At 41.2% G+C, this 24097-nt stretch overlaps 1 protein-coding gene across 3 annotated transcripts in view; it reads right to left on the reverse strand.

Annotated features, from left to right (window-relative positions):
• Nucleotides 1-372: 372 nt before the first annotated feature.
• The window catches only part of LOC104691380 (desmoplakin), a 39215-nt gene continuing 15490 nt past the window's right edge, over nt 373-24097 (reverse strand). The window contains exons 6-24 of one of the 3 annotated variants that reach the window (XM_039548233.1): nt 23789-23839; nt 22680-22841; nt 21672-21776; nt 20385-20480; nt 20049-20174; nt 19129-19281; nt 17920-18074; nt 17393-17519; nt 16649-16853; nt 15928-16145; nt 15037-15203; nt 14584-14722; nt 12432-12625; nt 11402-11564; nt 10706-10789; nt 9687-9794; nt 8948-9046; nt 7613-8110; nt 373-4265 (exon numbers count right to left, since the gene is read on the reverse strand). In XM_039548233.1, the coding sequence (XP_039404167.1) occupies nt 1071-4265; nt 7613-8110; nt 8948-9046; nt 9687-9794; nt 10706-10789; nt 11402-11564; nt 12432-12625; nt 14584-14722; nt 15037-15203; nt 15928-16145; nt 16649-16853; nt 17393-17519; nt 17920-18074; nt 19129-19281; nt 20049-20174; nt 20385-20480; nt 21672-21776; nt 22680-22841; nt 23789-23839 (6045 nt within the window). In that variant the 3' untranslated portion in view covers nt 373-1070. Of the gene's footprint in view, nt 4266-5818; nt 8111-8947; nt 9047-9686; nt 9795-10705; nt 10790-11401; nt 11565-12431; nt 12626-14583; nt 14723-15036; nt 15204-15927; nt 16146-16648; nt 16854-17392; nt 17520-17919; nt 18075-19128; nt 19282-20048; nt 20175-20384; nt 20481-21671; nt 21777-22679; nt 22842-23788; nt 23840-24097 lie in introns of all 3 variants that reach the window. The other 2 variants (XM_039548231.1, XM_039548232.1) reach the window with 2 other exon arrangements.

A 24097-nucleotide genomic window follows, 5' to 3' on the forward strand; every position in this document is an offset into this window, starting at 1 on the left:
GTTCTGCTCATTGTGCAGTTACATGGATGTATAAGGGAGAATCTGATTCAGTCCCTTGTAGCTGCAGAGACAATGAGCTGGATCACAAGCAGAAGAAATATGCTTCCTATCATCATCAATATAAGCAACTGAGAAAACAGGCTTTCTGCTTCTAGGGCATAGCTTCCATTATTGGTGATATCTTCATTTTCCTACTGAAAAATCAGAATCAGAAGTCCTCATTCACAAAAGTGATGGCTCAGCATCATGAAAAGTAGTGTGCCTGTACACTTTTTACAACAAAGCTAGTATCTACTACTTTTAAAAATGGTTCTTTCTCCAACCTGCACCTCCAAGAAGGTCCACAGATAAAATTAGTAAGTACACACCAAATACTTTAAAACTTGAGAAGTTTATTGCCCAGAATAGCTCACATGGTACAGTTAGATGTTTTTTATTTTCTTCGTTACAGGGAAATAAAGCAAAACAGTAGAAAATGTATATGGATTAATAGTAAAACAGAAGCCCAGCCTAATAATAGCCCTTTACATCCACCAAGTTATGCTTCAGAAAATGGCTAGCCAAACATAAAGAAGTAGAGCATCTGAAAGACAGTTTCATGTTTATGGTATAGATTCTAAACCAGTATTAAGGGCATTTTCTGTCCGTATTGTTAATATCTTTTTTTTCATAATAGCAAATTGAAAAAGGTCTATGTAGAAAAAAAGTTAACTACTCCAAGACTTTCTAACCTCAGTTATCACCTTATAGGTTGATAGTTATGGATAACAGGAGAAGGCACATGACACAGTATTTAAAATATACAGAGACCTATTAAAATCCAAAGACTAAAAGGAAATGGGAACCGAAACTCAAAATTCACAAATATTACTTTTGCATTCCCCAATCTATATTCTATAAGTTTGCATTCAAGCATTTTACAGCTTTTTCAGAAGAAAAGGGTAACACACCCAGAAAAGACTTCAAGGCTTTGCTTTGAGTTACTTTGTTGGTGTTTTTTTTTTTTTAGTAAACAGAATATACCATAATCTAAATTATAATAAAATGCAGACACATTCCCTCACTTGTTATTAGCGCCCAATAGACCCACTGCTGAAGCTTGAGTATGAGTAAGAATATGAAGAGCTTGCTGAGGCATCAAAGCTTCCTCTCCTAGACCCACTCCGTGAGCCTGAACGTGAGCCAGAGCGAGAGCCAGAGCGAGAGCCGGGTGCCGAGGAGACATTGTAAGGACTGGATATGCCTTTAGAGGAAACGGAGGCTGCTTCCAACAGTTTAAGCCCAGTGATGTCTTCCACCATTGACCGATTCATTGCATCTTTGTAGGATATTTTCAGCTTGGTCTTGGGGCAGGTCAGAATTTTAGGATAGCTGTTGGTGTCTTGTAATTTCTGGGCAGCGCGACCGTCAATCAATCCATTCCTAATGGCTTCTTCAGTAGTTATTCTTCCACGCACTTCCGGGTCCACGAGACCTCCAGTGAGGTACTGGAATTCAAGGAACCGCTGCCCAGCCTCATAAGGCAGCCATTTTTCCTTCACTGCTTCAGCTGCTGACATCCTCTTGCGTCCACCCTTTATGCCTTCGAACCCTAGGAAGGCCTTCTGGGCTGGTTTGAGACGTGTGGCCATATCCTGATCGATGATGCCTTGGCTAGTGGCTTCCTGAAGTGAAAGCCTCTGGCCAGTGGTAGGGCATATTATGCCACCTGTGCAGGCCTGCGCTTCAAGTAACCGCTGCCCGGTGATGCTATCCACGATGCCCCGCTGTATAGCCTCTGAAATGGAGATTTTCTCCAAGTTTTCTGTGTCAAATATGGCTGCAATAGGACTGCACTCATCTGGGGTCTCTGAGAAAGAACCACTCCTGATCACTGAAGAAGAACTCCTGACACTCAGCACAGTGGGAGACCGAGTCACTGACTCATGCCGGAACACCTCATCAGTGCCATTGCGGCAGGAAATCATGTCTGCAAACTGGGTCAGGCTTAAGCTGCCAGAACGGTACTGGTCAAAGAACTTTCTCTCCACCAGGCCTTTATCAATGGCATCTTGGATGTCATACTGGCTACCTGTTTTTCTGTCGACAAGGACTACTCTACTGCTGCCATCTGATCCTGTGATAGTTATTTCTTCCCACTCACACTCCTGTTCAGCTAGTTCCGTGTAGGTGTCATAATCTATGAGGCCTTTGCTGTATGCCTCCTGAACGGACATCTCCCGGTTTGTTTCTGGATCTACAATGACCACCCTGCGCTTCCTAAGGGTGTTCTTCTGTGAGGTGTGCACCACCTTCTTCTTCTCTCTCAGGGGCAGAAGGCAGAGCCCTGTTGCATCATCCTTTATGCATCTATCTTTCAGTTGCAAGTACGTCAAGTTTTCCTCTGTGTTGGGATCAAAGAACCCTTTAGTGTCATCACTTGGATCACTGAGGATCTGGTTGAGCTCCTCATTGAAGTAGCCACGCTTGTAGGCTGTCTCTACTGGCAAGCGGTAGCTCTCTTTGGGGTCAATGATCCCTCCAGTAGCGATCTGGGCCTCCAGCAGACGGATGCCGTGGCCTCTTTCTATGAGCTCTTTGTTCATTGCTTGGAACAGAGAAATGATGTTTCCAGTTTCTGGGTCTTTGTACCCAGTGACTGCTCTTTCTGCAGAGAGAAGTTTCTCTTTAAATTCAATTCCAACAAGGCCTCTTTTGTAAGCTTCCTCAACAGGCAGCCTCACGTTGCTGACAGGATCCACTATGAATCCTGTGGCTGCCTGGGCTTCTAGGAGTTCAAGGGCTGTCCCCGGCCTAACCAAACCTATTTTCATAGCCTGGTAAATGCCAAGTTTCTCTTTAGTTGCCTCGTTGTAGATACCAGCAATACAGCTAGAGCCCTGAAGGAAATCAATAATTCTCTCACTCACTTCTTCCACTGTAATTGCACCTCTTTCCAAGTCATTCCTGGTTGATTCCTTAATGATTCCAGCCTCAAGCAGTGCATCTGCTGAGACAGGCTGCCTTATCCCTTGGAATGACATACTCCTCTTCTGCACTGGAAGGAGGAGCAGACCAGTGTGTGGTTCAATCCTGCATTTTTCCTTCAGCTGCATGTAAGTGACTGCCTTTTTGGTGGTGGGATCAATGAAGTTCTTTGTATTGCCTTGGCAGTTGTTTAGCATCCTGTACAGGTCTTTGTCAATCAACCCACGAGATAAAGCTATCTCTTTTGGTAGGAAAACACTGTTGACAGGATCAACAATCCCTCCTACAGCCAGCTGGGCTTCAAGCAGACGAATCCCGGTTTCTCTGTCAACCAAGCTTTTCTTGATGGCTTCAGATACTGGCACGGTTTTGCCTGAGAAAGGATCCTTAAATCCTGTAATAGCCTTTTCTGCTGTATAGATCTGTTCTCTATCATCGAAGTCAATCAGATCTCTGGCGATAGCACTGTCCACTGTTAATATCTCATTTCGATGTGGGTCTATCACACCTCCTGTTGCTGCCTGGGCTTCTAGGAGCAGGACTGCATTCTCTGCTGTAAGCAGCTGATTCCGTTTGGCCTCAACAAAAGAGTACTTCTGTCTGGGCGAAAGGGATACCCCTGCAATAGCACCTGCCCCTTTGAGGTAGGGCTCAATGTCAGCCGCCACCTCTTCCACCGACCTCTGCCCCTTCAGCAGTTTATCCAGTGTGAGTTTGTCTATCAGCTGACACTCATACAGCTGCATGGCTGTGATCTTCTTCCGCAGCCCACTGAACACCAGCTTGGAGGCATCAATACAGAAGTCTTCCTCGGTCTGCGTAGATCTGTGAGCCCCATATGGGCGCTGCTTGAGCTTCTCAATCTCTCTTTGCAGCCTGAGACGCTCTGACTCCAACTCTGACTGGTTTTTGACAGCGGTCTCTTCCAGCCTGCACCGGTATCTCTCCTCAATCCGTTTGATTTCCATCTGCAGCCTTTCAATCTCACTCCTCAGGCTGTTCTTCTCCCTCTCGCTCTTCTCCCTCTCACACTGGATCTTCCTTATGGATTCCTCTGTTCGGGAGTGCTGGCTCTTCCACTGATTGAGATCATTGAGAATTTGTTGCTTCTCACTTTCCAGGCGTTGCTTCAAACGTGATTCTGATTCCAGGGTAACTTTCAAACGGTTCAGTTCCTCTTCTAATCTCTGCAGCCTGGCTTTGTCTTGCTCCAAAGCACTCATTTTTATCAGCAGGGTTTCTCTTTCTTGCATAATGTGACTATACTGATTTTTGGATTCTTGAATCCTACTGGATGCCTACAATTGTGGAGGAGAAATAAACCAAGAAAGGATGGTTAGAGTTTGTGCTGGTTAGAGTTATGCCCTCCACCTACAATGCTCTCCAGCCTGTCATTTAACCTGCAGCAAGCTCCCACTGGAAAACACTCTAGTCACAGCAGTGCCCTACCCAAGATTATGGATATACATAAGCCAGGGAAGGCACATTATCCCTTCACTTACAGTGTCTGCAGTACTGCCAGAGACTCAAGAGACTTTATTCTGTTACCCACAGCCTCAGTCTTTGGCTGACTTACTTCTCTATAACTTTGTGATTCTTCTCACAGTACACTGACAAACACACAGAGCATTCAAGACTCATTAATAGTCTGATGCTCAGCAGATGTCCTGGCAGTCCTACTGATCCAGGGGAATTTGCATCAGCTAAGGACTGGTCATACATGGATAAAAAGGAAATACATTACTCAATTTTTGCTCTCCTGTTAGTTTCACATGTCACTCCGAACAATTTTACCTGTGTTGCCTTGCATTTTAAGTCTCGCAATGTCTTCATATATGTATATGCAAAACCACTCACAGGCATGCACATTTGTATGCAGTCCATATTAAACTGAATACAAGTTTATCTATTTGTAATAAAAGCATATATATATGTGTGTGTGTATATATATATATGCACAGATGTTATATAATGCTAAATGTTAGTATTTTTTAAAAATCAGCATTAGGATTTTTAGAATAAAGGAAAGAAAAACAATAAAGGAAACAAGAAAAGAAATATAATGGACAAGTCTAGGAAAAAAACATTTTCACAAATGCTCACTTGTATATATTTAAAGAGCAGCTCTTTGTACAGGAAACCAGGCAGAACAAAATATTAAAAAATGTTTTTCTTAACTTGTTTATGTTGTCACCTAAAGTTTAAGAAATAAGGGCCAATAGTAAAATTTTCAAATGCCCTTAGTGACTTAGGAACATAAATCCCCAAAACAGCCCATGAAAGATAGACTTTTAGTACCTTAGGTACAGCTGACAACATGACTTTCAATCCTCACTTGTAGTCAACATCTTACCCAGCTAATCAGCACCTTGACAGCTTGTTGGTTCTGGGGTTTTTAGCCAGTTTAGCTTGTGACAGCACTCAGGTCAACCTCAAAGGATGGCTTTAAGCCATCCTGGTTGAAATAGCCTGGGAAGCACACAGCCAGCAGGGAACTGTTAAAGTACAGTGGTACTCTCCAGGTGCTTTCATTTTTCCCTAGGATGGTTTGCTGGAGACTGGCACAGAACACAGGTTTCTTCTGGGGCAAGGGCTGAAGACAAGGCTCTCCGAGGTGACGAGAGCTTATGGCTCCCTAGAACAGCTCCCAGGGAGTAAAGAGGCTAAGGAAGTGGCCAAATCCTGCCATTTTTATTTAAAAATTAACAAGAGGAAGGGTCATTAAGGAGATGTTAATCACAAGTACAGTGACTTCAAACAGCAAAGGGTGAATTAATTTGTTCAAATGGACACTGCAATTAATTATATATCGGAGAGACAGTAAAGCTGGGATCAAAATATGTGTGAATACCTCTAGAGCTTGCTTTTGGAATTTTTCAATTTCCTGTCTCAATTTTTCCCTTTCTTTCTGTAAATCATTAATCAACCCCTGAAGTTCCAGGGTTTGCTTGCTGCTCATCTGAAGCTGATTCTTTAGTTCAGCAATGGTGGTATTTTTCTCATCAACTTCATTTCTGACCATTCTGAGGTCATCATACTCCAATCTAACATTTCGCAGCTCTTCCTCCAGTAACAAGTGTTCCTTGGTGAGGTTCTCGGTGAGAGACTGAAGCCTTTCAATTTCTATTTTGCATTCATTCAAGGCTTTGCTTTTTTCCTCAGAGGTTTTCTGTAAGTGCTCGTATCGTAGGTGAGCCTGTTTTAATTGCTCCTGTTCTTGGACCAACTGACGACGTAAAGTCTCAATATCTGATGTGTATTTTCTTATCTCCTCCATGTATCTTTGCTTCTCTCTCACATGACCATCTAATACTTCTCTTTGGTGTCTAAGGTCATCTTCATTCCTCTTCTTTACAATAGATACTTCCTCTATCTGCTGTGTGAGATTAGTTATTTTAACCGACTGGTCTCTCAGAGATCTCCTCATGCCTTCTATTTCCTCCTCCAGTTTTTTCCTCCTGGATGTCTCCTCCATTAAATTTTTGTTCTGTCTGCAAAGTTCCTCCTCCAACTTATGTTTCTGGATCTGCAAGTCTTTTACAGTGCTCTGGAACTTTGCACTTTCTTGATCCCTGCCTTTTTTCTCTTGTGAAACTCTTTCATAGTCAATTTTCAGTCTGGCCAGTTCCTGCTCTTGGATCCTCAGCTTGTTAATTGTCTCAGTAGCACTCGTGTTTGCCTTCTGCAGGTCAAACTGGACTCTTTTCAACTGACTGTTCTCATCCTCCACTTCTTTCCTCTGACTTGTTTCTACATCCAACAACTTTCTCAACCTTTCAATCTCTTTGTTTCTTTCCTTAATGGTCTTAGAAGCATCATCAAGTGACTGTTTGTACCGCATGCTTTCGTCAGAGTGCCTCTGAATAACTTGTTTTAGCTCAATCTCCAGCTGCTGTTTCTTCTGAGAAAGCTCTGAGCCAGCTGCCTTCTGCTGCTGAGCATTCTCTTCTATTTTCCGTAGATTATCTGTTGTCTGACTTATTGTGTTCTTCAGTCTCCTAATTTCCTCACACAAATTCCTATTTTCTCTCATGGCATTATCAAGCTGTGTTCTATAATTATTTGTCTCCTCTTCCTTTTGCATGGTGACCTGGTGAATTGTGTTCTTTGTGATATTAATCTCAGTTTCATATTTGTTCTTTAAGCTAATAATTTCCTCATCATAACTGTTTCTTACCTTAGCCAACTCATTTTCAAGTTCCCATCGGCTTTTAGCCTCTTCCTGAAGCTGAAGCTTTAGCCTTTCCAGCTCCTTAGTTTTATCCTGAATAGTTGAGGCAGCCTCCTCAAGAGCCTGCTTGTATCTGGAGTTGTCTTCCCCACGGAGCTGAATGATCTGTTTCAGCTCCAGCTCTAACTGATGCTTCTGCTGTGACACCTCAGAACTGCAAGCCTTCTGCTGGAGAGCATCTTCTTCTGCCCTCCGCCGTTGGTCTGTTGTTTGCAGAATGGCATCGTTCAGCCTCACAATCTCATCCTTAAGATCTCTGTTCTCTCTTGTCAGTCTGTCAACCTGGGCTCTGAGGCCTTTTGCATCATCATCTTTCTGTGCAGCTATCTGCTGGATTGTTGTCTTCTTAATATTAATTTCTGTTTCATACTTGTTCTTTAAATTACTCATCTCCTCGCTAAACTGGTTTCTTACCTTAGCCAGCTCATTTTCATACTCCCTCTTCCGTGTGCCTTCATCCTGAAGAAGAACCCTTAATCTTTCTATCTCGTACTCCTTCTCTTTGATGACCTTCTCAGACTCTAACTTTTGCCAACCAAGACTGTCTTTCTCATTTTGTCTCGTTTTTTGCAGTTGGTCATAGTCATTCTTCTGCTGCTCATATCTATCCTCCAGCAACTTCCTTTTCCTTTTCTCATCTTCAGTCTCATAAGTCAACCTGGTTATTCTGTCATTTAGATCCTTTATTTGGGCATAGCATTTGTCTAGGTTTTGCTTAGCAGAATTTCCATCCATTTCAGCTTGTCTTTTCATTTCTTCCAAACTCATCAGCTTTGCCTTAAGCTGAGAAATGTCCATCTGGTACTTCTGCAGATTTTGCTCCAGGAATTTATGTTTGTTGCTTGTCTCTGAATTTGAATCTCTAGCAAGCCTGAGTTCTTCTTCCAGGAGTTCAATTTTGGTGTTTTTCATCTGCAATATGGTAGCAGAAAATCAAACAAACAGAAAAACTCCCATAAATACTTGTGACAACTGCTTCAAAATAATGATATGCAATACAATATAAATTTGTAACACTGAAAATTTAAAAATAAATTTTTTCGATGCTTCACTGAGAGGTAAAACCCTTTTTTAATTTAATGTCATCAAGACAAATTCTGGAATCCTTATTTATTCAAACCTTATTCAGAAATGAGCATATAATGACTTTCAGAGGGGAAAAAATATTTGATGGGGGGAGGGAGGTGCATTATTGATAGTAAAATGTGGTGTATCAAAAGTTCACCAAGAAAGCATGAAATAGTCACCTTTAGAACCTCCGTGATTTTCTAACGGGTAAAAATCACATTCCATATATGCAACTTCTTAAACGGGCCCCTCTTTTTCACTGAGCTGTATCAAAACAGGAGTTGCTTCTTTTGAAACACTCTAGAATATGGGCTGAAATGAGGTGCCCTTAATCATGAAGAACAAGTTTTCAGCACTGAGGTAGATGTACTCTCACTGAGGTCAAGGCTGGGATGGGCAGGGAAGGATCACTCGTTGTGCCTTGATGAGCACCTCCTTATTTACCAAGAAGACCAGGTCTCTACCTCACTTCACATGTGACGTTGGAGGTCACTTCACAGAACACTGTACTCTTTCACAAAAGATGCGTGACACTGCTAATATGCCTCCTTCATAGGACACCTCTGAGTTCTGGATATAGTTTTGTGAGCTATTTTACACTATACTTTTCTGCCTCTGATCCGTGATAGTTTTCTAACCCGTGATAAAAATGAAAGCTAAAGAAAATAAGAGTTAGAATACCTTCAAATCCTCCATGCTCTTTAACATTTCACTCAAGAATCTGTAATAATCTCCCGATCTTGTAAGAAGCTCTATATAGCGGGACTGAGCCTCATTAGCCTTCAAAAGAAACAGAATTGTTAGCAGCTTGTACTAGACTTAGACATGAACGTACCTATGTCCAGATCATTTAAAGGATTCCAATCTACTTTAGCAAACACATCACTTGACAAAGTAAAAAGCAAATTCTCCTCCTCACAAATTCACACAACTTTCTGAGGACCCCAAAAGTGTTAATTCCTCCTTCTGAAAAATGCATACCTATTTTGTTTTTCAAGATTGTTTTCTCCCCATGGCTGATGTGATATTAAATTCAAGCCATCATCCCCTGGTCCATCATGCTCTTCTGGTCTGACAGTCACAAGTAACCCAAGTTAAATTTTTAATGGCAGTTAATTCCCAGGCTGAAAGCCACTAAACCACTTGGGGCACGAATCTACCTTTCTCACAATATGTATGCAGTGGACAGTACACAGGAATGAGGTAAATTCCTGAGGGTTAATCTACTGCCTAAACAAGCCCAGGTCTGATTTTACAGCACAATGACTGTTCTGCACTAATTCCTTGTGCCGTATTACGTGCTTAGTGCACATTACCAGTGATGGTGCCAGGTATTAGAATACAGCTGGGTAGGACTCACAAGGGCTCACACAGACAAACAAATGTATTCAAAAAACTGATGGGGAGGAAAGAAAGATACCTCTTGTAGAATCAGCACTGCAGGAGACTGAACCACACTCTTCTTGATAGGTATGTTGAGCAAGGTTTCTAATCCCGAACTGTAGGAAGCAACCTGTAGTTCATAATCCTGAAAAACAAGAGGAAAAGCAAGACCCATTGAGAAACTGCCAAAGAATTCTCTGGTAATCTATTTCAGAAAATGCAAGGTTTTGGGGTTTTTTGGTTTTGTTTTCTTAATGAAAAGCTACATTTTTCCCTTGTTTATATTTCTGACCATGTACAGATGATCCTGTCATAAACAGAAGCTCATGAGTTAAAGTACCCCTGTGGAGATTCATGAAGGAGAATGACAAGGGAAAAGGAGAAAAAACATTTTACAAAAACAAGAAGACAAGTGTTTCTGTAAGTTATGGGCTACTCAGATGAAAAAGATTCATGGGAGTAACTGGTCTAAGTACTGTTATCAACCCAAATTTCATCAGAAATAACAGTCTCTGCATCTCTTTTGTATCACATACGCCATGTCACATATATAACAAAACCTTTGCTGCAGAGAGCAAGATTGAGCTGGAGAAAGCAAGGATATAAAGGTGACATAAAAATGCAAGGACCACAAAACCATTCCCTCTCTATGCTATTGGTTTTCACGGCTATTACACACCATTCCTCCTGCCAATCTGAATTTGTCTTGCCTCCTAGATCAGATCCTCATCAGATCTAATTTTTAAGGTACCAAGCTGTTCTTGACTTCCTTATGATTTCTAACATGTGAACTGGAAAGTTTGGTCTGGCTAGAAGGAGGCTTTGATTCACCTGAAGAGAAGCTCTCACTGGTATCTGCTGCATGATCCCATAGTCTTCAGGTGGTAAGTACACAAATTGCTTTCATTGTGTTTTGTACTCAGAAGTACTTCACCCCGCCAATTTTTGTACGCACACATCAGGGAGCTGACTCTTCACCCGTCAGCAGAGCAGAGACAATGGGATGTGCCTGACCATGAAAAACCACACCCCACAAAAATGCTGAGATCCAAGTACCTTAATTGCAGCTGAGCACTGATCTGCATGCTTGAGAAGCTCCTCGACTTTGTCTCGCTTCCCACAGATTTCACTGTGCAAGTTCTGTCAAGAGAAAAGTGAGCCTTGAAACACTCCCGCAAGATTTACCAGTATTTCCTCCTGTACACGCTGCCTCCATCAGAAAGCACCTGCAGCAGGAGACTACTGCAGCCCCTGAGGCTGAGACCTGAAATGACCTGCAGCTGGCAGTTTGTACAACAGCAAGCTCTCTGGGCATGAGAAGGCTGTTCTCAGAGAGAACACCCAGCAACTGAACCCAGAGCTGAGTAGGGAGAGTTCCTTGACTTTAGCTTAGATGTAGTGACTTGCTTTTTATTTTTGTGCTGTAATTTGTCCCATAAGTTGCACGATCTTACAGTCCCTTGAATTAATTCAAAGCTGATGTGTAAAAGTGTCAGTGAATGTGAAGGAGCCAAAACCAGCCTTGTTCATAATCTGTATCATAATCTGTTGCAGTGCTGACAGAAAGTAATGAGGACAATAATATTTCCTCCCTCCTGCCTTCTACATATGTGGTGTTTTTTGGTAGCTTGCATACTTTATAATTCAAAACAGGCCACAGTATTGCAGACTGTGTTGATACTGGTATTTTCTGTATAGCAAAACAATTTAAAATCCAGATAATTGAAGACAACTCATTCAGGTGCTACATACCTTCTGATCATGTAGGTATCTCATGATAGTGTTGGAATCACACAGCTTCATGGACTCAATAGAATCCTGCCGACGCTTGGCATCACAGATCCACTTGCACAGAGCCTGGTAGAGATCTCGGTAAGTTTTCAGCTGTTTGATCTGCCTTTCTAAATCCCATGATCTAGGGGAAAAAAAGGAAAAACCTGTCAAAATTGAAAGTGCATTCTCTTTCTCTCTCTTTACACAGTTTTCAGAAATAAGACACAGAAATAAACTAATGTAAAACTACAGGAAGCTCTGAAAAGGAGATTCTGAAGAAAAATTTTAAATGAGAATTGTATTGGTTCTCAGTCACCCAATATGGGTTTTTAATACCTCACTTTTGAGTAACTCTGTAATACACAGAGGCTGGGCCTTCCTGTCAAAGTGAGAGATGGATAAAACTGCAGTAATAAAAATCAAGTTCGCTGACTTCAGTACTCTTGTTCTCAGTTTTCACTGAACAACCAGTGAAACCAGTTGGGACTACATTTTGTCCACAGATAAAAACAAAATAAAGCAAACCAAAACAAGCCATACCACGACCCTTCCCCTACCCACCCAATCAGAATATGCCTTTAGTTCAAGATTCAGATCCAAGGTTCGATTTTGTTACTTAATTCTTAGTGTTACTTTTTTAACCCTCAACTATAGGGTGTTTAGGAATAAGCATGGTTGTTTTTTTTTGAGGGGGGAAAATGCTGACTGGAAGTATTTAATCCAAGAACATTAGTAAGAATTTAAAAAAAAAAAAAAAAGAAAATCAGAACAACTCTTTAGCACATAGGTTAGACATTTGCATGGTTAACTATATTTTTCTGCTTGGTCTTACACAATTCCTTTTGAAGTATGTTCAACCTATTCACAATTGCTCAAGTCTTATTGCCCTGAAGTCACTATTTGTCCTTTGGAAGCAAAGATTAGTGCACAACAGTTCTTTTAGACTCACTGCTAAGATGTTCTTGGTAGCAATAGCAATAAGGAAAACTCTACAAAAATATGAACAAACCTGTTATCTATCTGCTTATCAGCCCTCTGCCAGCGGTCTATTAGCTGGGTAACTTTGTCACAGTACTTTCCAATGTCCATGTCATACAGGGTGTATGACTGGCAAGACTGTGAGTGAATCTGAAGTGTTCTCTGCAGCTCATTTTCCAAGGTATTCAGTAGTGACTTCTTCATATTTAGGTCTGCTTTCATTTTCTGGAGAAAAAACCAAAATGTCATTTAATTTTTTCTGGAGAAGATACTGATACTTGACCAACTGAACAGCATGCACAATATGCTGGGATCTAAAGATGTTGTTTTTAACTCAGTAAGGTACGTATAGTGATGTCAGCTGAACTTAACCTATTTAAAGTGAAACACCTATTTTGGTACAATTTGGCTTAAAAATGTGTTTAAAGTTAGACTAAATAATTTTCCAAACCTAAGGTCTATGCTATCATATTCTGAAGCCAACATTTCAGTTTCTCTGAACTCTGCAGAGCAGTTACTAGAGCAGAATAAGAATCTTGCTTGTTCCTAGAAACAACTGACTAGAAAATTTCACTGACGTATAAAAGATTTCTGCACTTGAAACAGCTGTGGAATCGAGCCTCAGGACTGGCATATCCAGTTTTTAAACATCTAAAAACCTGCACAGATTTTTTTTTTCCTATTTACATGTTTATAGACATCTTCCAGGGAGATGTTTCTTTACACACACACACACATTTGTTTAGGTACATATACTTGCATACTGTGCATCACCAAACAACACCAAATATACAGCACAGGCTCTGCCTTGCATCCCCCAGACACAGGGATGGCTACAGCCTTCAGTGATATGCTCAAGCTTTCTTTTTTTTTTTGGTGTAGCTCAAACTTACACCAGCTAAGAACAACTCCCAGCAACTGAACTGCAGCTCTCATTTAACGTGATAAAAAGGTAAGCAGATTGTGCTCCATTTACACCACCTACACACTTTTCCCCTACTAAATGTAAGAACAGAAAATAATGAAAGAGTTCTTGCTCCCCCAAATGCATTCAGTGCACAAAAGGACCGGCAGATAAAGGCAGATAAAAGACTGGATCTGCAAGACAACTTTGTGCTCAGCAAAGCAGTTATTTCCCTTTTCCCCTTGTACAGGCTGGATACTTTTCACTCTAAGATTTGACATAGATTCTAGCAAAACCAGGACACACAATAATACTCAAATTCACTTGTTACACCTAGAGGACAACAAGGGTAATTAACAAGCCTGTATGCAAGAAAGGAGGTACTGCCTTCAAATCTACATTCACAAGTGATACAAATAAACACAGACAATAGTGTTCACAAATGGATTACAGAAACTTTCCATGCAGCTGCCCTTGCTGTGGGGGCAGCAACAACTAGGGTGTGGAAGAAGTAATAACCTATATATTCCTTTCAGTAATTTCATAGAATCACAGAATTTCCTGAGTTGGAAATGATCCACAAGAATCATTGAATACAACTCCTGGCCTTCCACAGGCCACCCCAAGAGTCACACCACATGCCTGAGAGCGTTGGCCAAATGCTTCTTGAGCTCTATCAAGCTTGGTGCTGTGACCACTTCCCTGGGGAGCCTGTTCCAGTGCTCAGCCCACTTCTGGATGAAGAACCTTATCCTAATATCCAACCTAAACCTCCCCTGACACAGCTCCTTCCTATTCCCTTGGGTCCTATCACTGGTCATCACAGAGAAGAGATCAGTGTCTGCCCCTCCTCTTCCCCTTGTGAAGAAGCTGTAGGCAGCCATGAGGTCTCCCCTCAGTCTTCTATTTCCAGGCTGAACAGACCAAGTGACCGCAGCCACTCCTCATATGGCTTCCTCAAAGCCCTTCACCATTCTTGTGGCCCTCCTTTGGACGCTCTCTAATAACTTCATATATTTCTTATCTTGAGGCACCCAAAACTGCACACAGGACTCAAGGGGAGGCTGCACCAGTGCAGAGCAGAGCAGGACAATCCCCTCCCTTGACCAGCCAGCAACACTGTGCCTGATTTACAAAACATTGTATGTCTACACATAAAATACAACAGGATCAGCATTTCCATCTCCTGTGGTTTTGGAAGGGTTTCCCCCAGCTCAATAGATCTGTGCTGGCAGCTACGAATTTTGCTTTGCTGTGTCCTTGGGTTTTGGCCCCTCACCTTCAGACAAGCCCGATAAGCCTCCACTTTATCAAGATCCAAAGGAACAGTCTCCTCTTCAGACAGTCTGACTTCAAAAACTCTGATCACATCTTCCGTTTGCAGAATAACCTGGAGCAGACACCTCAGTGCATTCAAGCTAAATTAAATGATACAAGACAAATCCATTATGGACTAAGGCAGGAAGGGTGATATTTTTAATTAATTGCAGATGATTGGCTAAAGAGAATAGGTAACACAAGAAATTTCTGTGATACCCATTCTTCTCACTTTCTTTTTTTAAAGTCTTCCAGAAAAGAGAAGAAATTAATGTAAGTGTCTGTTTCCATCAACATGTACACAATTTGCAGAGAAGAAGGTGTAATTTTACACTACTGGTACAAAAGGCAGTTTTCTGGACTAAGGATTAGGGAAGAATATGAATATTTACTGGTATAGCCTCAATTTACTTACCTGTCTAAGTAGCCAGCAGAAACACCATTGATATTTTCCAGTTTTTGAAAGAGGGCATTTATCTCCGATTGCAAGTACACATACTTCTCACAGCCTCTGAAGTTAGGCAGCAAGTCCTTATGCTTATTGAGGGTTTCAGCCATTATTTGAGAGTCATTCTGCACCCCCTAAGGAAAAACAGAATGCCTGGTTTACACATTTTTGGTTGGCTGAATGATTGTTCTACAGCACATATGGAATTGGTCTCCTTATCCAAGCAGTCTGCTGTTACATAACCAGCTTGACTGAGGACTGAAGCAGTGGCTGAGCTTGCTTTTTTCAAGGCAAGCAATATTGAGCAGTTTCTTTTTTGTCCAAAATATGTCTTTTTGAGCATCTCCACTCCAAAACTCAGCTCTGACAAGCCATGGTCCTTCTGCTCTTGAGACTTTTGCAACCTCATTGCCTCACAGGAATTTCTCACATGCTGAACCTATAATCTTTTTGTACCAATCTTCTCTCCTTGGTCTCCTACAAATCTAAAGAACTAGCAAAGGGATAGTAAGTCTCGTGTATCCAGTCTGTATCCCACAGACAGCACTTTACAGGTAGATAGTTAAGTGAAGTCCTTGAAAAGGATTTTAATGGCCCTCAGCTCTGGATGAGGCTTAACATGAACTCACAGCCACTTGACATCAGTCTTTCTGTATTCCTTGCCTGGCAGAATTTGACTTCTAAAATTCAAGAATCAACTTTTTCTAATTAGAAGCTAAATTCTAATCCAAATCATCATGATTAGCTCCCAACTGAGAATTTTCTGCACAGGATGTGTGTCTTTCCCAGCTGATCATAAACAGAACTGCAGCATGCTCTGCAGCACAGAGATGCTCAAAGTAAAACATCCACAGTTACCTCTAAGTCCTTTATTCTGGCTGAAAAGTCATGCATAGCCCCTTGATCCACTCCAAGAGGAGCTCTTTGAACCATCTGAACCTCAGAAGCCTCAATCTGACGCCGAAGTTTCTGAAGCTCCAGCAGCAGCCAGGCCTCCTGCTTCTCAAGCTCTCGGTTTCTCTCGTTAACGATAATGGTGTTTGAGGAACCCACGGGACAGCTCTCAGTTGGGACCACTGTAAAATGAATTGGGTAAGCATCAACTGCCAGAGAACTGAGCACCCACATGCAGGAAGCCAAGGCGGTGCCCAAGCCATCCAAGCACCGAGCTGATCGGTAGAACTGAGGACAGGTAGAAGATCTGGGCCCTTAGGCAGCTGTTTCAGGGAATGAAATTTCTCCTTCACAAAAAAGTAAACTTGCTTCCTGAAATGCAACAGTGAGATTTTGCTTCCTAATAAAATGTATCAGATGGACTAAATTCCTCTCATTCTCCCAGCAAGTTCCATGAATTTTGGAGGACTAGTCCCAGATTCCCACCAAAGGAAGGAAGAACAAAATCTTCCCCTGTGCATGGCCAGTTTTGTTATGTTGGGAGACAGCAAAACAGTTCTTGAACATGTTCCCATTCATACATTGAAGAGAACATTTTCACGTAAAAAGAATGCACCACCCACCACCTCTGGAACAAAGAAACCTCAGCAGTCCAAACTCTGCAAGAGCCAGAAAGACAACAGACCTGTTTGTGGCGGTCGTGGTTGATTAGGCAGTTGTATGATCAAGGTTTGGTAGTGCTTCTGAGCATCAGTGAACTGAGTCTGGATCTTTCGTTTGTCTTCATCACCAAACATCTCTGAGCCTTGGCTGTTCCTGAGGAATTCTTGATAATGGATCTCCAGGTCAGTTATTATTTTTTGGTAATCTTCCTTACGCATTGTTTTCAGCTGAAATAAGGAAGGAAGGAATTTTAAAATAAAAGAGAAAAAAAAATCAATTGGGGAAGTTTTATGACTAGTTAATCATCAAGGAACAAACTAATAAACCTATAAAAAACCCAAAGTAATCACGCTTTAGAATAAATCCTAACTAGGCTGCCTCTGAAAGTATGGTGCTAAGAGTACCATCAGAGTTAATCTATCCTTGTTACCATCATTTCGTAACTTAAGAGCAGTCTGAAATTCTACCTCTTACTCTGTTTATCCATGCCCTTGTACAGTGGGAACAGGTACAGCAAGTATGTAATAAATTCCTTTAGCTAATCTTCCTGCTAATCTGTATTGTGTTTGAGTAGGAAAGCATTTTGTTTCTCCTTTAACAAAATTACAACTTCCATATGTGTGAGTGTTTGTGCAACCCAGCAAAAGGAAGGCCCATGGTTTTGTTGAACATACATCTGCACAGGATACTGAAGGGTCTGCTTGGGACAGCAGACATCAAGTCATGGATGTCTCTGGTCTGCAGGCAAGGCCAGCTGGTGTCTTACCTTGGCAATAGTCATAGCTCTGATTTTCTCAATGTCAATCATGCAATAATGCCAGGACACCAGGCTCTTCATGTTGATATACAGCTGGTTCCACAAAGCTAAAATAGCTTCATAGTATTGCTCAATTCTGGCATGAAAAAAAAAAAAAAAAGCACGATCAAAATGCATCTATACTTGTAGCACAGCCACAAAACATCCCAAGAAACACTCACCAGATGTGGAGTATGCTAAGACTCGTTCTCTACTTGAAAAAATCTTGGAAATTAATTTATACATGACTTTCATTATTACAGATGAGAAAAACCTCACAGACATTAACATTTAAATCTTTTTAGACCACAACCTAGATCCCAGCAAGTTTCACTGAAGCATGTCTCCTCAAGTCAAGGTTCTAGTCCTTAATCCCCCACCCCTACAGGTAGGGGGAGTGTACTCTGATCAAAGCACAGAACATATTTTGTGACTGGTTGCTATTGTGGGTGAACTCTAATCCCGTGGCAAGTGTCGAAACCCAGGCAGCAACTCACTTGGTAGCAAGATCCACTGCTAATGGATTGGGGGGTGGGATGATAAGACTGACAGATGGCACCAGCATATCCACTCCTCCAGGGCCGGTCACCAGCCACTTGCTGCGCTCATTGTTGTCCTTCAAGATACATTCATCTCCTTTGCGCACCGTTTTCTGTAGGGGATGCACAACAATGTTTAGTTAAGTAAGGTGGGGCTTCCAGGAGAGACAGACAAGGAAGATACTTCTAGATCACAGAAACAGGAGTGCTTCCCAGCTGCCAGGTCTGGGTGCGCATCTCAGCTTCATACTGGGGCAAAAGATCAGTACAGATCAACCCCTTCTCCCTGAATCTGGTTTCCATGTGAAGAAAACCCAAAAAAGCCCAGGTGTGAGCCACAGAATTCTCAGAGCAGTTGCCAGTCTTGTAGATGATCAGACCTGGGGCTTACCCCGACAAACACCAAAGACTGACTGTGGACACATGGGCTGGTAAGCTATGCACCCACGCATGGCTTTAAGCCAGTGAGCTGGAGGCACAACGATGTTCAGTGCTGCATCCATTATTTGCAAAGGGACTGGAAGTGAGTGCGGAAGAGCCAGATTCATCAGCTCCAACTGCCAGAAATCCTGACACCAGGCAGCCACGGGTGTGGCCATGGTGCAGGAAAAAGTACATAAGCAGAAAGCACATCTAAACTTACTGCTAACTTAAAAATACAGAAATAAACCCAAGCAGCCCCAGTACTGAGGAGGAAGAAAAACATCAACATTCATTTCATATCCCATCCAGAAAAAAAGTGGGAATACCAATGGCTAACTGCATATTCCTCACTTTTTGTTAGATGAATTGTTCACCTAAGGATCCAGAGAGACACTGGAAAGATGAGCAATCACCAAAAAAAAAGGTGTGGATGCTGGGAAGCATCTGTATAACAATTTTAATCCTATTATCAACAAGACTTCTATGTGCTAATTTGAAATATGAGTATTAATGCTATTTAATAGATTAATAATAATAATCATGACAACATCTATTAACCAATCAGAACCTAGTTTGTTTATTCATAATGGCAAGAAAAGCAGAATTTCTTCTGTTAAAGAAGTTCAAGCTGACCAAAAGCAGATAAAGGGGTTACACCTGTCAGCTCAATGGTTTGCTTACTAAGTAATTTGCCATGTTCTAGTTTACATGATGTTAATTCTCAGCCAAAAAGGGATACAATACCAGATCCTGTTTGTAGTCACACAGAGCCTTGAGGATAATGGGCTTGTTACTTCGATAGTCTGGGTTACGCGGCTTCAGCTGCACAATCTTCTTGGATTTGTTCACCAAACTCTGCACCTGCCTCTTGTATTCAAGAATTCTCTCTCGTTCATTCTGCAAAGATTAATTGAATGTTAAAATTTTATTTTAAAAAGAAAAGGCATCTAGTTCCCACTGTTTTATTTAGAGAGGGATACATGTGGAGCTTATAGTCGGCAAAACTTACTTTAGCTCCAGTGGGATGACTGACTGGCCTACAATGTAACACTGCAGTTTTAAAAAGAGCAGAGAAACATCCAACTAAGTACCTTTGCAGCTCTGGCAAGATGCAAAGTTTGCAAAATTTGCATAGCAGGTTTTTAATCTTCAATGTGGTTAAAGTGGTGTTTAAGAAACACATGCATAAACTGAAAGAATCTAACAAAATGAATGCTAACCAAAAAAAAAAGGGAGCAACTACACTTTTAAATCTAACTTCATCAATTGGCCTTTTACACCACTGACCATTTTTTCTCCAATTTGGGACAGTAGTACTGAATTCATGATAAGCAAACAGCTAAAAAAGCTGACATATATCCTTTCAAAGAGACTATGGTGATAGAGTGACATGATGAATCATTTATCAAATGCATTTATCCTTTGAGGCAAAATCTATTCTACCACCTAAGAATAAAAGTATTCATTTTTTTTTCAATTGTTAGCATGTCAGAAACTTGGCAATTTGTTGGACTCGTTACAAACTTAAAAATATAGTGGTCTCAAGTTCATACAGTACTGTATTTAAACACTGCAGTGCACTTGGGTTTACATTTGGTATCTAAAGAGGGCAGCTGATTTCCCAGAAAAGCAGAACATAATCCATCACGAGAGTGTGACAGTACCTCCAGCTCTTTGATCTGCTCCAGCAAAGTCTGCAATGACATGCTCTTATCACAGATGAACTTCTTTCTGATAGAGTCTTGTAAGTTTTTCAGGTAGCACTCTGTGGCTTGGGCCTCTTCAAAGAACTATGGGAGAAAAGTTGTGAATTTGGCTGTAGCTCTTAAAAATGTCTGCAAAAAATGTATAGACTCCTTTAATGAGAAATCCCAGTTTATCTCTGGCTCAATGGTAGCATTTATAACATGGCAACAAGTGTGCTATGCACAACAGATACATCTGTGATGGGAGCCATACTTTTAAAAAAAGTAATGTGAATTCTCCACATCACTACTCACCTGAAAGTAAGCCGCATTCTCCTTCAGATGAACATCAATACATTTGGTGATCTGAAGAATCCAGCTCCACTGAGTTTGCAATGTATCCATGTAGGCCTAACAAAAACAGTAATATGCACAACTCAGGCCACCACACTGATCTCTCTCCCACACCTAGACTCAACCAAAATTATCTACTCTCCACATAAATGCAAATGAAAAATCTGCTAAAACAAATTCATGCACACCAGAACAATGTAACTCATGCAAATGGTTTTGCAACTTCTAAGCATCCACCTAACTGAAATGAGTTAAATACCTGCTTGTGAGACACAAAGATAAATCTGTTCGTGACATGAATTTGTTTGATCAGCATAAAGCCCCAGGTATGTTAACAAAAAGGGGTGAAATACACAAAGTAGTGCAAATAAAGTATTTCAGCTGCAAATTGCCATGTTCTCTTTCTTTCAAGGAACACCTCCAAACATGATACTTTATGCTGGTTGTTTTTAGATTCAAAATACTCAAGCAGCCATAATGTATATTCTTTAAAAAACTACATGCAGCTTTCACTTCACTGCTGGAGCTTACAAGGATCTTTCTTTTAAGAAAGAAACTGACTACAGGAGAAATTGGATTTTATACAACATGATAACAGTTAACAAAGTAAACACACTGAAAAGCAGAAAGGATTAATTTTTTTTTTCCTTTTAGCTTCTTCAGTTGCAGGGTTCTTATGCACTCTTGAAACTGTAACAACTACAGCATTTCCTAACAAAATGAAGTCTTCCAAATTGTTGCAGCCTTTTTAATTAAAAAGTAAGTGTACATCAAGCTGTGAAAGCAAAACTGTCTTGGCTAAGCTGTAGAAAGGCACTATGAATTTCAGCTGCAGAAAGTATTTGCACCTGGATTAAACAGAAACCCTCAACAAAGGGTGTGGCTTTTATCAAAACATGCCTTCTAAGACAGCAGAACAGCAACGACATGCCTTCCTACCATAAATTCCACTGCACTGTAGTCAGCTCAAACGAGATACAGCAATTTCAACACACTCAGATAACTCCCTAAGCTTAGAATTAATTTTTACATGCATCTATCATCATGCAACTTTTAATGGCTAGGTTTGTAGAGGAAGGTAGTAAAAATTATTAGAGCAGCTCATACGGCTACGTGAAATGGACACAATTTTGGGCAGACAAACCCTTCCTGGGTAAAAATGCAGCATTTTGTATGTGGACTTTCACTGAGACTCTTTCCCATATCACAACTAAAGGAGAAAGTGAAATCAGACTAAGTCTAACTCACCTCAATTTTGTCTGAAGCAGGGTGCTGATTGAGCACCAGCTGGTCACTTTCTTGCTTTAGCTTGTTGAGTTCTTTTTCTTTAAGCTCCAGTTCACTCATACGTTTCTAAACAACCAAAACACAGCATTAAACAAGCTCCAAAGGTACACTGCACAGGATGATTTGATTAAAATTTCCCAGATAGCTGTAACAATGTAAAATTATCCCCTCTAACACTATTGTGTTTCCATTAGGTGTACTGAAGTTAATTATGAAGACAGTAGAATCAAAGAAGGTGCAATCTTCTTGATTCTAGTCTCTAGGCTTGCAGCTTCACAGAGCAAAACACACAAAGTTCTGCCTTTCTTAGGAATGACGGAAGCAAAAATGACTGCATTTTGCAACATCCAGAACAACTGAACTAAAAAAAAAAACCCACCTCCCTAACAGTGTGAACTTTCATTCCTTTTTCAATTTGGTGATCAGCACCAATGCTGGTTAAACAAACACACATGCTCAATTTCCCTACACACCCACATACGACAAGGAGCAGGGCAAACTATGTCTGACCATGCACTCTACATGCTGCTGGCAGAACCACCAGAGGAAGAGAGCATAGCTCTGCTTCCCGGTGAGAGATAATCAGGGCCAAATACAGGGACCTCTGACCCCTGCATAGTCCTAAGAGGGAGAAATAAAACTGCTTGATTCAAGTCCCTTAGTTTGGCATGCCAGCACAAGCTGCATGTGATCACTGGTCCATAGTGGACTGTACCAAGAAGGCCGCATTCCAAGGTCAAAATAAACCATGACAACTCATTGAATGGGAGCAAAATCTTCCAAAAAATGTCCTGCCTTGCCTCAAAAGGTTATTACACAGTACTTAATTGAAAACTGTTGATAAAAAAACCCCAGAAACTTCAAAAGAGTGAAGAAACATCCTGTGATGAGTGTCTCCAAGAGAGGCTGTTCCTCCCTGACTGTTCCAAGAGGGCCCATGGAAAGCATGGGGAGGCTGAGCTGTCTTACAGAGAAGGACTCCTGCTTCCTAGCAATATCCGTGTTCCTGTCACTCCAGTCGTAGAGGAGCTCCTCTTCCTCACAGTCATTGATCCACATGATCTCTCTGCTGGTGGCCTGGATGAGGTTCTGGAATTGGCGAAGCTGATCCATTCTCTCAAAGGAGTATTTCTGCAAGGAAGTACAGAAATGAGAAGCCATAAACACATAAATGCCTGAGTTGGGTGGAGAAAGGAAAGTCAAGAGCACAGCACAGCATAGCTTTTTTTTTTAAGTAAAATAACAGGAAAACCCACATGTCTGTAAAATCTGTTGGCAATGGACAGCAGATGTCCCTGGGTTTATTGAACCATGAAACCTGTTGGCAGTGGACAGTGGACAACATGTCAGGATTTACAGAACAATGGGAACCTAATGTCAGCAACTTCTCAAAGTTATTTCAAACACATGTAGCAGACAGGTAGGCAGGCAAGCAAAAAGGTATGGAGGGAAGTGCAAGAAATGTCTGAATATTTAACATCACTTTTACTTGCATTTGCTGCTCATAGTCCATCCTTGATGTTACAGCAGCATCTTTTGCACAGTTGACACTTCATGAAAACATTGTCTTCACATCATAATACACATCCTGTTGCTTGAAATCAGACTGCCAGGAATCAGATTCTGATCCCAAGGGTTAAATAAACCATTTGCACAAGATTCTCGCTGTGTTTTACATGAAGATCCACAGCAGGGAAGATGAACAGCCCTACACAGAATTTGGTTCTAGTCCTACCTTTGAGTAACTTTTTAAGTTTCATATACAGCCTAATTTCGTCACTATATTTATTCCCATTAAGGAGGTACAGTTCCACTCTTTGCCAGCATAGTGATCAACTCCCTGCATCAGGTGTAAACTAGAAACTTTCTTGTGAGAATAAGTCAATTATACAGCAGGCAATGAATTAATCTCAAGTCTGTGATTCAAAACGAAACTTTCAGAAACTACAAAGCACTGCTGAATAAAATTATTTAAATATGGATCAGTCACTGTGCCAAAACCTGAAGAGTCCCTTGACAATCACGTAGGTGCTAATAAAGCAAACAGGGTATCAGAAATGATCACATCCCATGCTTACCAGCAGGCCTTCATATTCTTCCTCCAGCTGATGAACCGCGGCCTTCTCCCGCTGGAACAGAGACAGCAAACACTTAGTGAGCCTTTTACAAGTTGCCTATTTGCTGGTATTTGCTTTACAGTGTCAATATCATAATAATTGCAGGTGGTAACCTGCAAATGCCTGCAAGAGACATCTGTCAGCAGCAGATTTGCTCCACTGGATGACTCAGGAAGAATAAAACCAAGGCTTGGACAAACTTACTACTCTCAGGGATGCTTAGTATATAACCAAGTCTGCACATAATCTGCAATACCAAAACAACACTCA

The sequence above is a fragment of the Corvus cornix genome, chromosome 2 (genome assembly GCF_000738735.6).
Source record: "Corvus cornix cornix isolate S_Up_H32 chromosome 2, ASM73873v5, whole genome shotgun sequence".
Lineage (NCBI taxonomy): Eukaryota > Metazoa > Chordata > Aves > Passeriformes > Corvidae > Corvus > Corvus cornix.